Source organism: Eumetopias jubatus, unplaced genomic scaffold, assembly GCF_037043125.1.
Source record: "Eumetopias jubatus isolate StellerSeaLion01/CBP00866 unplaced genomic scaffold, mEumJub1_p1.0 scaffold_10, whole genome shotgun sequence".
Lineage (NCBI taxonomy): Eukaryota > Metazoa > Chordata > Mammalia > Carnivora > Otariidae > Eumetopias > Eumetopias jubatus.
This window is the reverse complement of record NW_028274816.1, coordinates 94,037,291-94,050,106: the sequence shown is the minus strand read 5'-3', so window position 1 is coordinate 94,050,106 and position 12,816 is coordinate 94,037,291. Positions and strand designations below refer to the sequence as shown.

Here is a 12,816-nt window from a genome sequence, read left to right as displayed (position 1 = left end):
TGGTCCTTGCGTTCCTGTCCTCCTGGTGCCCACTCTGCAAGCAGGGGCTGGGAATGGGACCAGGACATCTGAGAGACTGCCTCTGACCTTGAGACTTCTATTCACTCCTCCTTCCTGTTCTGCTTGATAAGGGGGACGATGGTGTTGGCCGTGACTAGATCAAATACGTCTTGGTTTACAACATAATTTACCTAGCCTAAATGCAGGAGTCCACACTGGTCTGGGACGGTCCACCTCTAACACTTGGCGGGGAGGGTGACAGGGGACATTGGAACAGAAGTGACTGAGGCCCACATACCAGATGTCTGAACACACATTACCGATCAAGCTAACCAACTGTTAAATGTCCTCTCCTACCACCGTGACCAATATACCCTCCGGTATGAGTCAGCTCACGTTGCCAGAACAGAATACCACAGACTGAGCGGCTTCAACCATAGTCATTCATGTTCTCAGAGGCCTGGAGGCTGGAAGTCCAGGGTCGAGGTACCCACTGGCAGGGCTGGTTTCTGACAGGCCTCTCTTCTCGGCTACAGCCAGGCTCCTTCCCCATGTGTCTCCCCCAGGCTTTTCTCTGTGAGGGGAACATGCCTGCTGTCTCCTGGTCTTCTTGTAAGGGCACCAGTCCCTTCAGATCAGGGCCCCATCTAATGACCTCATTTAACCTTCTATACTCCCTTAAAGGCCCTATTATCTTTACATATGGTCACATGGGGGGTTAGGGAGTGACATGAATTTTGAGGGGACATCCGTCCGTCCATAATACTTCTCAACAACCTGGAGGGGCAGGTCGACTTTAGAATTCACGGACCCCTTAGATTCCACTCCAGTGTTGGGAGACCTGGCCCGCTCCCCATTTCTTCTCAATCCTTTATCACATCTATGAAGACCCCGTGCGCCCCGGCCTGTGCGTCCAAACTCTGTCCCGCTGCGCCCTGCAAATGGCCACCACTGGCCTCTCCTTCGGACACTGGGGTCAGGGTGGTGTCCCTAGCAAGAATGGATCGTAGGAAGAGGCCCGTGTAGGTCATGGAAGGCAATTCTCAGGCCCCAGGGGGCATGTCGCTCTAGCCCTAGAAGACGGGTTAAGGCTGGCAGAGGGCCACGGGAGAACCCTCTGAAGTTGGGGGGCGGCAAACTACAGCCCGCCCGCCCAATCCAGCCTGCCTCCCATTTGTGTACAACCTGCTGTGAGCAGATGTAAAATGAAAAAAATGTGAAAAAGACTATCAGCCTTTTGGCAAGAACAGTTGCTCAATTTTGCCTCTTGGTAAAATCTAAAATTTAGATTAGTGCAAGGCCTAAAATATTTACTCTCTAGCCCTTAGCAGAAGGAGTCTGCTGATCCCAGCTCCGAAACACAGGGCAGGGGCTCCTCTTGCCTGAGTCCTCAGCACTTTGAAATTTGCCCTTTCTGGGGTGCTGTGTTGAGGAGCCTTCCATTGGCCAACACAGAGCTCAAACCAGCTGCCCCCAAAATTGGCCACAGTGACCCCCTCCTATCCTGTATGGCCTCCTACAGGCTGACAGTGCCACCTGCCCCCCCGCCCCCAACATAATTTCTATCACCTCCCTTAGAATCTGGGCTGGCTCTGGGACTTGCTTTGACTCACGTAATGTGGTGCAAGTGACACAGTCAAGCTCTAGGTGCAGCTCAGGGGGACTTGTGGCTTCCGTTGTTGCCCTCGAGGGAGCCAGTCACCATGCTGAGAAGCTCTGGATAAACTACTGAATGGTGACAGACCCCATGGAAAGACAGACCACATGGAGGAGAACCCATGGGGCCTTGGCCAATAGCCAACAGCCCGAGGCCATCTTGGATCCCCTAGTGCAGCAGAGCATGGTAGCCAACGCCCCCGGTGGCACGAAGGGGTCAGCCCCGCCAAGTTCTGCCTGAAGTTCTGCCCCACAGAATCAGAGTTTTCACATGTCTTAAGCCATTAAGTTTGGGGGACAGTACACAGCAACAGTTAATTGAAACAACTGTCAAGTAACAGACAAAAGTGGACGGAGGGCTTCCTCTGAAGCAGCCAGGGCAAAACTCACCTCATCTTCAAAGCCATGCTTTGAGGATGGTACCGTGATTATCCCCATTTTACAGATGTCACCCCATGTTCTTAAAAGAGCAGAACTACAGCCAGAGTTCGCTTAATACCATGATGAAGAAAAAGCCACCTGAAATTAAACGGAAGTTTCCCTTTAGGGGTGGGACAGTTTGCATGGGGCCAACATAGGGTAAGACAGGGTCAGTGCAGAGTCAAGTGTACTGTCATCAGCCCGCTTGCCCCCCCCCCCCGAGTGGTTCTCGAACTCAGCCACCGCACCCTTGTCAGGGTCTCTCTCAGGGTGGCGGGCGGGGGTGGCTGGAGCCGGGGAAACGGACAAGATCCACAGCACGGCGCCTACTTGGGACCCTCCTCACCTCAGGCCTCCAAATGTTCATTGTGTATCTGAATAAAATAACTACTTGTGCAGTAAAGGAATGACCTAGAAGTTAGGAATAAATCTTGGGCCTGTGGGAGCTTTATTAGCTGGAATAAAAGATCTTCCAGAACTGGGAGGTCTCACAGCTTGGTGGTCTTTCCAGATGTGTTTGGTAACAGGGCAGTAAGCGAAAGCCTGAGGGGGGAACCCGGCTGCTGGTGACATTAGGGCCACAGACTTGCACTTTGGGGCCCAGGGTCCCTGCCCTGCCCCTTGCTATCCATGAGCCTCGGACAGGTCACCTGTCCTCTCCATGTCTCCTTTTCCTTGTCTGTAAAACTGACCTCCGAGGGCTATCGTAGGGTTTCAACAAGACAACAAATACAAGCACACAGCATGTGCTAGGGAATGAGTAAGTGTTGGCCATTGCTCTCAAGATACATCCCCCAATGCCCCCCCCCATTCCAGGGCAAACTAAAAGGTGAAATAAGATTTCATTAATCTCTGACCCATTCTTACGGGATTTAAACAAATCCCCAAACGAAAGGCCAAGGAATGCAGCCACAGTGTGCCGGGAGTAAGCACTCAGAGCATGAGTGGGGACTCTGCATGCAAGAGGTGGAGCCATGAGGGTAGTGAGAGCAAGGCACGCTCGGGTACACCTGAGCCGACACCTGCAGTCCCCTGCCTTCCCTCGGGAGAGAAGCCACTGATGCGAGAAGCGGACCGGCCCTGGGTTCAAAGCCCAGCTCTGCCCTGAACTGGGGCGGTGGGAAAAACGACTGAACCTCTTTGCACCCTGGGTTCATCATCTGGAAAACAGAGCCACTGACACCAACTTCATAGAACTGCTCTGACGATTCAACAAAACCACGTCCGTGAGGCACTCTGCCCTGGGTCCCGCTCACCCACAAGGAGCCGGTTATCTCTGGAGGAAGAACCGGAAGGAAGTCAGGAAGAAGGACCGGGGCACAGGGGCCCCCTGGGCCACAGTGTCACAGAGCGGGGGGCAAATGCTCCAGAGAACAGGGCGACGCAGATAAAACTCCGAGGACAGCTGAACTGAGAGCTGCAAGGCAGATCCGAACACAGATGAGTAACATAACCAAGGGGATTCCTAGAAAAGATCTGAGCAGAGTTACACAATTTAAGGAAGACCCCAAGGGAAAGCCTGGCCTTGGCTCTCTAAATATTTCTTGGAGGGAGGACAAGCTGCTTCATTTTCTCTTGCAAAGCCAGAGGCATCAGACTGTGACCTTACACAGAGGGGAACTGGCCTCTGAAAGAAAGCAAGCCACCTTCGGCTTATCAGTCTCCTACTTTAGTCAAGTACTTTCTTTGCTCTGCCCGCGCTGGCTTGGCGTGGGGCTGGGGGTTCAGAAGCGCTGATCCCGGAGAAGCCCGGGCTGGAGCCGACCTGCTGCTTCCCCTCTCATTTCCCCCACTCTTCTCAGCTGGGCAAGTGCTAATTTACTGCCTGGCTGCGTGCACCTCGTGTGTTCTCTTCTCATTTAACTTTTAGATCCCCTTTTGTTCTTCATCCTTCTCTACACCCCTTTCCCCAAAGGCCAGGAAACGTCTCCGGGGGTGTCAATATTCCGGCACTTTGGGCTGTCTGGGGGACCCAGGCTGATGTCCCACACCTTCAGACACTCCGGTGCCCCAGAGCACCAGCTCTCGTGGGTCCGTGGCATGAGGCATGTGGTTGTCCCCGACAGGCGGCAGCCTTGGGAATGCCACCTGTAGGGAACAAGGGACATCATCTGTCCAGGGAGTCATCTGTCCAATCCCTGCCCAAGTTCCTGACCTTTCAATTCCTCAGCTTTCAGCTCTGTTCTGTTGCCAGCCCCCTCCTCCTCACAGTACCTGATCATCCCAGACCCCTCCGCCCGCCAGGCACCGCTCCAGACCCTGGGCGAGAGGCTCTGCGGTGAACCAAAGACTCTGCTGTGGGGGGCCGAGTGGGCTAGAGAGACACGCAAATGAGTGCCTAGTGACGTGCTCTGTCAGAGGGTGATGAGCACCGTGGAAGGAGAGCGCAGGGCGGGGGCCAGAGGTCTGCGGGTTTGAACAGAGTCGCCAGGGAAGATGGCCTCCTTGAACTGACATCTGAGCCGAGGTGCAGGAGGGATCCCCGCTGCCAGGGAAGGGATGAGAAGAGCAAAATCCCTGAGGATGGGAGAGTCCCGCAAATCTGGGGAGTGGTAAGGAAGCCAGTGCAGGGCGGGGGGGCTTGTTCTGGAGAGACAGAGGTGAGGGGTGGAGGGCGAGGTGAGAGACGAGGCTAGGAAGGGGAAGGGGGGGCAGACAGCACAGGGTCTCGGGCTTTTCCAAGATGCCTAATTCAGAAACGAACCCCCTCCTCAGCACTCGTGGCAATGTCCTGCCATTGTGTCCCTCTCCGCCTCCACCCTGCCTCTGCTCCCCACACCTCCACCCTGCCTCTGCTCCCCACACCGGACCTAGTCTCAATGCTCTTGAGGACCAGCCCCTCAGTTCCCCTCTTCTGACAGACACTCAGCCCGCCCCCGGCCTCGCTCACCGGTCCCCACTACCTGCTCGGTCACCTCCAGGAGCCTCATGCGGGTCACTGTGCGTGGATGTGAGTGCAGCACACCGCCCGTGCCCAGGCCCCCGTCCCACCCTTCCTGGCCTTGCCCTTGGAAAACACAAGCCAGCCAGTGAGGATGCTTTCAGCTTTCTTCCTTCCTCCTGCTTCCCTATCCCGTTCCCTCCTGGCCTGCGGTGCTCCCTCCCTCTCTCTCTGTATCTTCTCCTTCCCTCTCCCCGGGCATTTTCCCTTGGGCCTAGAAGCATGCTCAGGTTTCCCAGCTGTACTGATGCTCCCTTCGTCTTGCTTCCCTAGGAGTGACCAGCCACCTTCCTCCGTCCATTTACCGTCCGTTCCCCAAGACATGGTTCCAGCCTGGTTGCTGATGCCCACACTCAACTCCGGGCCATCCAGCTCCTGCCGCATCGTTACCACGTGCTCTTTGGGATGGCTGGTTCCCTGTGGCCGGATCCCCTCCCCGCCACCCCCCCACCCCCAGCTCCTTGACCTCACAGTCCCTGGCCATCTCTGAGTTCACAAGCACTCACCTTCCTTGGTCTCCAAGACGCTATGGCTCCCTAGTTTTTCCACCTCTCTGGACACCCCTTGGTCTCCCCTTTTTCCTCCCATTCCTAAAATGTGGCTCCCCCCAGACGTGACCCGTGACCCCCTCCAGAAAAGGTCACAGCTGGTGGCCCACTAGCTGAATCTTACCGATGTACATTTCTCTTAATGTATATTAGACCCAACTGTGAACAAGCAGGCGAGTGTTACACACAAATGCCGACTTCTGGCAGCGATAATAGGCAAGACTGGGCTGCCCTTCCCTTAGGGATGGAAGGAGAAGCCGTGGCCCCCTAGGAAGGGCCTCCAGCTCGCTGAACCCATCCAGCCCCCAACCCTCACAGGAGGCCGCACATCTGCGTATGGCCAATAGGCTGTGGGGCCGGCATGCGTGCCCACAGACTGTTTCATTAGCCATGTTGGGGCGCCATCTGTTCTTGCCAAGGGGAATACTGTCTCATCCACGTCTCTCAATCTACAGCTCTCCTGGGCGGCAGTGGCCCATTTCGAACAGCCTCCAGCCCTCCTCACAGGTCCCCGCTGCGCTCCGTTCTCCTGCCAGGCATGGCAGGCCCTTAGCAGGCGCTCTGAGTATCTGGCTGATTGCTGCCATGTGTGGGAGAGGGGCTTCGGTGCTGGTGGTCGGCCCATGGCTTCTAAAGGGGTGTGCCCAGTAGTACCAGCGGGAATCCAACCCCGAGTCATTGACTGCGGTAGAGATGTCTGTGACTCAGGTCCCTGATTCCAGTTGAGCTGGATGAGCGCCCATCTCCTCCTACAAGATGTCACCCGTGTTGTACAATATCTCAGCGCTCATTGTGAACGGCTCGTTCACTTGCGGAGTTTTCTCTTCTCTCTGGAGATGGGGGCAGTAGGTGACAAGAATGTACATCTGGGCGCTAGGGTCAGCATGTCTCAGGTCCAAATCCCACCTCTGCTTGTTACCAGCCGTGTGACCTTGGGCGAGTCACTTAAGCTGTACTCACAGATGCAATGTGACAAACCAGAAGATGTGGTCCGCAGGCTTGGTACAGCGTAGACAGTCCCTACAATCATGGGTGTGGTCTAACGTGCCCCCTGCCGCAGCAAGGACTCTGCATGGCACAGTTCCCAAAGGCTTTGCTCCCACCGCGCCAGGAAGTACTCAGAGGTGCACCTGCCAGGAGCAAACCCGTCCCCGCTGCATCTCTCCTCCTGGGAACAAGTGGGCCATGCTAGTGTTCAGAGCCTGATGCTTAGCTGCCGGGAGGGACTTGACCTGCAACTGGACCTCACACGCCCCAGATCACTTTCAGAGGGGGAATTAAACCCCGATGAAGCTTCTGTTGGTTCTTCTCAGGGACTCGCACCGACCCCGAAGAATTCTTTCTGTGTGAAAGCACTGAGTACGTGTGAGGTCGAGTCCAGGAATTAGTTTCTGATGAGCACCCCCCGCTTTGTGCGTGTCCAACTCAACTCCAAAATCCCATCTGTTAGTGACACTTTCTGCCTTAGCTCATCTTCCCTGGTTAAGGAGATGCCACAATATTAATCCATTTCAAGGGTTTTAGACAAACAGCCATAAATATTTAAACCTCTGCTTTGCCTATTAGGGAAAATGCCAGCTAAGATAATTATTTTTGCCTCTGCCTGACAGAAAGATTTATACAGAGGACAGGATTATGTTAACCTCTGAGCAAATTAGAAACTTGGAAACTAGATGGTCTTCCGCTTCACCGCAATTATCCCTATGGCCAAAGACGCCACATTCCCGGATCCGTACGGGGAAAATGCTAGCAGGAGGAAAACAGCCTGAATTAACTGTTGCTGGTAAAACACCCGGAATTACCGATCGAGTTCCCAAGGTGGTGCAGCTTATCTTACAATGAAAGTCAACCCGAATCGAAACACGGATTTGGGTTTCCATTCGCCTGAGTGTCATGTTGTCCACACTGTAAAGTGTATCCAGGCCCAGGTCCCGGTGGAGACCCTGTCCCAGTGGCACCCTGTTTGGTACAGGGAGTCTGTGAATGTGTGAGTCACTTAGGAGCAGGCCGTGGTTTAGTATAGCGGGCAGTACACGTATCTACGGGGGCCTGAGCCTGGCAGTGAAGCCTGGCTCTGGGTTTCTCAGTAACGTGGCCTTAGACCATTACTTACTGCCTTGGGCACCTCTTCTGAAGCATGCTGTGAGGACTATGAGGGGGGCTGCAGCAGAAGACTGCAAGAGGCCCACCATGCAGTGTGGCAAATGGGTCAAGTGAACAATAACCACGGCAGGACCACCTCGCCCGGTGCCAGACAATACTCCAAGTCACAAGACAGCAACCTTATGAGGTAGACATTATCATCCCCACTTTACAGGGGAGGAAACTGAGGCACGGGATGTTTAAGTAACCTGCCCAGGTGGTAGACGTGCACTCCAATATGACTAGAAGATTCTAGAAAGTGCTCAGATGAGAAAGCCAATCTCGAAAGGTATACCGTATGACTCCATCATAATGCCATTCTTGAAACGGCAAAGTTATAGGATGGAAAATACGTGAGTGGTTGCTGGGGGCCGGGGATGGGGCCGGGGGGGAACCGCGGAGCGGGGAGGTGTGTGTGGCTCTAAAAGCCCACACACAGAAGGGATGGAACTGTACTGTTTGACAGTGGTGTAGGGGACGTGAATCTACACGTCTGATCAAGTGGCACAGAACTAAACAAACATACACACAAATGAGTACAAGGTAAAACAACAACAACAACAACAACAACAACCCAAAGTTACCAAGATACGTTAGAAGTGTGTCTACGTGTCCTTGGCGGAGGGGGGTGGGAGTTTTTCAAATATAGTTACTTGGGACACCATCATGAGTGCAGCAGGACGGGCCGTGGCCCCTTCCCCAAAGGTGTGTGCATCTTAGTCCAGGAATCTGTGCATATGGTAATTTTATTGGGTAAAAGGGACTTGGCAGGTGTGATTAAGGATCCTGGGACAGAGGGACAAGCCTGGGTTATCGGGGTGGGCCCCACGTCATCACAATGGTCTTCTGAGAGGGAGGCTGTGGGGTTGGGATCATAACAGACAGAAATGGTAATACCACGGACTGTAGCCACGTAGAGGATGGAAGAGGCAAGGCAACAGGACTCCCCCAGAGCTCCTGGAGGGAGTGCAGCCCTGCCGACAACTTGACTTTGACCCAGAGAGATGGATTTTGGACTTCTGACCCCAGAGCCATATGATAGTAAACTTGTATTGTTTTAATCCACTAAGTGCATGGTTATTTGTTGTAGCGACAGAAAACCGATACAATGAGGAACATTAGGGAAAAAAAAAAGACAACGAACGTCCATTATTTGGAACATTTCATCCATGTGGGGTGCGGTCGTCCCTGGTGACGTCACGTGGCTGAAGTGTTACTGAACACAGGAAGCTATTTGTTTAATTGCAGAGACCGGGCTTAATGGAGATGAAGTTCAAACCACTTTTGTTCCTAAAAAACACTGCCTTCCCTGTCACCACACGTTTATAGCATCTGGTGGGTGTTAAATGGAGCAGGTACAGCTCATAATCACAGCCTGTTTAATACATGTCAGCCGGTAGAAGGCGTCAGAATAAATCCTGCATCAGGAAGTTGTATTTTTACTGTACGATCTCCCTACTCTTCATGTTTGAGAAATAGGACTATTTAAGCTCACGTTGTGCCTGGAGACAGTGATGTGTGAGTTCTTTGGGGGGCAACCCCCCCGAAGTTATGTATCAAGGTAACATGTCGCCTTTGGCCATGTCATTGAGAATTTAAATTTCTTTCTTTCTTTTTTTTTAAGATTTTATTTATTTATTTGACAGAGACACAGCAAGAGAGGGAACACAAGCAGGGGGAGTGGGAGAGGGAGAAGCAGGCTTCCCGTGGAGCAGGGAGCCCGATGTGGGGCTTGATCACAGGACCCTCGGATCATGATCTGAGCCGAAGGCAGATGCTTAACGACTAAGCCACCCAGTCGCCCCGAGAATTTAGGTTTCTAGGTAAATGTTCGAAGTCTGTGTTTCCACACTGGGCGGATAACAAACAAAATAAGGAAGCTCTTAACAATGGGAAAAAATAATTAAGCTTCCTTTTTGGAATATTGGCTACCACAGGGGGGTCTACCACGTACAAAACACCTGTATTTGGCATTTCTGTCCTCAGAGCAATTCTACGAGGAGGATATTATCATCTTCAACTTGCCACTGTGGACACGGGGGCAGAAAGGCTAAGTCACTTGCCCGAGTTCCCAGAGCCTGTGAAGAATAATCAGGAATGAAGGACACTTTGGTCTGACTCCTAAGCTCATGTCGCACCTACTACCTCTAAGACAAACACGTGGGGCAACAGGTTAAAAATATGCCACACGAGCTGCCAACAGCGAACACGAGAGCTCTCCAAAGAGGGAAGGTTGGGCTAACTTTGATTCTGTTACCTTCTATAAGCTGCTGGAGCTCAGCTGGGAGGAACCCGTTTCATCCACAGAGCTGTGTGTGGATAGGAAGTTGGCTACACAGTGATAGAGGTTATAGGTATACATAGGTATATATAACCCACCCAGTCACTGGCGTGCAGGAAGGCTCATAAGAAGACGAAAATTACCCAGACTCTCTCATAACAGGGGTGCCTGGGTGGCTCAGTCGGTTAAGTGTCCGACTCCTGATTTTGGCTTAGGTCATGATCTCAGGGCCGTGGGATCGAGTCCCAGGTTGGGCTCCACGTGGAGTCTGCTTGAGATCCTCTCCTTCTGCCCCTCCCCACTGGCTCACTCACTTGCTCTCTCTCTCTCTAATAAATAAATCTTTTTTTTTTTTTTTTTTTTTTTAAAGAATGTTATAACAAAGACGAAGCAGTCTGGCCACCGCTGTGATCACACATCTTGGAACCACTCTGCTTACAACCACACTGGAATGTTCTTCCTAGATTAAACACCATGATCAATTCCAGTGGGTCATTTAGGGCACTGATCACTCTGATTTTACTAAAAAGCTGTCATCGGAACCACCTTTTGATCCAGTTTTCCCATGCAGAGCGTTTTTACAAGCACTATCCCCCCTCCCCCCCTTCTCTGCCCAACAGTGTGGCTTAAATTGTTTTGATGATGACGGTGTAAGAAACACATTCTACCACACACCTAGCTTACAGATACACAAAACAAAGTTCCATGAAACAAGACATACTCTTACTATGCACTGAGCTCTCACAGTTGCTTTCTATTTTGCTCTATTTAGTTTAGCCTATTTTGTGGCCACTGACTTGGTGATTCGCCAATGATTCTATACCCCAGGGAGGGGGTTGTAGTTGTGATTTGAAAGGTCTGGTCTAGAAACCAAGGAGAATCGGGGTCCCTACCTCTGGGGCAATGTAATCTGGCGTCCCACAGAAGGTCCTGGTTGTGACTCCATCCATCATGTGTTCCTTGCACATCCCAAAATCGGCAATCTTGATATGCCCTTCTGAATCCAGCATGACATTATCTAACTTCAGATCCCTGTAAGGAAGCAGGAGAGCATCAGCGTCCTTCTCACGACATCACACGGTCTGCTCTGGAGCTAGTGAGACAGAAAGATCTCTGACTAGCTGCCACCTCAATGGCGTATTAACTACGAGTCCTACGGGTAACTACTATGGTCCGGAGAACCGGAACCAGGAATGACTGGGTTTTGTTTTTGTTTCTGAAATCTCCAGAGCCTACTGTAGTGCCTAGGACACAGTAGGTACTTAATAAATGCACACCGAATAAATGACTAAACGGTTGGACTAGCAATCCCCCAACCTTGGCCAAGCATGTGAATTACCAGATTCCAATTTAGCAGGTTTGGGGCAGCTCCCAGCCATTTGATTTACTAGGATCCCACACAAGGGGGCCTGGCACACAACCAGGTTTGCCAAATCCCAGGTTCAGAACAACCTCGCCAGGTCACACACGTGTGGCCATTGCATTCTGCTTGGTGCCATGGGTCCTTTTACTCTTCAGTTAATCCTGGAAGACATTCTCCTTTCTTTGGCATCAGACTTTCACTGTTGCTAACCACCTGCAGAATTTAATTCACTAGTTTTTCCTCTGCCTCTCCCCAGCTCCCCATGTTCTTCTCCCGCTGAGCATCTATTAACAGAAATTCGGTTTCCACTGCTCCCTGACCTTCATTACAAAAAAAGGCAGAGGAAGGAACTGTCAGTGGAGAAAAAAGCATGTTTTCTTGTGGGAAGCAGAAATGAGATATACAAAATCTTTTGAGGTCCAGAGATCAGAAAGTGGCTCTGATTTGCCTGCAGGCTGCAGACAAAGGTAGGTCCTGGGAGGTCTCTTGTTACCTCGAGGGTTCTCAACAACGTGTCTTAAGTCCCCATCACAGAATCAACACGCACACGGAGGTCCAGGGGTCCGGGAAAACTCCCAGATGCCCTGCTGGCTGCAGAGCCTCAACACACACCTGTAAATGATTCCTCTTTTATGAAGAAAGAACAATCCAATGGAAATCTCTGCTGCATAAAATCTGCAAAAGAAAATGCTCATCAGGCTTGCTGGCTTGCTCTCTGGATTTCTGAATATTTTGTACCCTCCAGCTCAGGCATCAAGGCGGCAAAAGAATGTAAGACCCTGGGATGATCAGAGATCAGCATCACCCTGCAGATGACAAACCTTCACCCTTCCCTTGGCCATTTTAGCACTTTCACCTCCCCGAGGAACTTCACAGCTAATAAGTCAAACAGACAGGTTTATTACCTGTCTAGAAACAAGCACTTCTTGTCTGGACAGTTAATTTACCGCTTACAGGAAATTTCCAATACGATCTCTTAAACGGTGGCTGCTAGAGTAGTCTGTGTCAGGACTGGGGAAGAGTGGGGAAAATGTCCATTTTCCTATTCATGGACAGAATGCATTAGTGTTTGGAAATGCAGTGATTCCCTGGAAGATGGAGGAGCATGTGTGATGTGCTCTGTAGCTGGTGTTCTCACCGTCCCGCCCCCCCCAAGCGCTGGGGTAAATGAGACACACACCATGATTCATACTCGAGTTTACCCTTTTAAATAATTCATAATAACTCAGAGTAAATGCTGAAAGAGGTTTTAAAATGTGCATAGCATTTAGGAATCTTTGAAGTCTGAGAAACCACAAGACTGCGTCTGTGCAAACCTCACACCCGGGAGGCTTAAAATCCACACGGCGTCTACACAAGCAGAGAACAACCTCTGGTGATAAGGACCGAACTCTTACAGGGAGGGCTGGGGGGGCACCTCTGAGGGCCGGCAGGGGAGCAATGGGATGGGAGAGGGAAAAGCAAT

General features: G+C 51.8%; 1 protein-coding gene across 2 annotated transcripts in view; it reads right to left on the bottom strand.

Moving 5' to 3' along the window:
- The window catches only part of PRKCA (protein kinase C alpha), a 399,391-nt gene that overhangs the window by 44,477 nt on the left and 342,098 nt on the right, over window positions 1–12,816 (bottom strand). For both annotated transcript variants that reach the window (XM_088028179.1, XM_088028178.1), the window contains exons 12-13: window positions 11,964–12,026; window positions 10,882–11,020 (exon numbers count right to left, since the gene is read on the bottom strand). In XM_088028179.1, coding sequence (XP_087884305.1) covers window positions 10,882–11,020; window positions 11,964–12,026 — 202 coding nt within the window. The remainder of the gene's footprint in view (window positions 1–10,881; window positions 11,021–11,963; window positions 12,027–12,816) is intronic.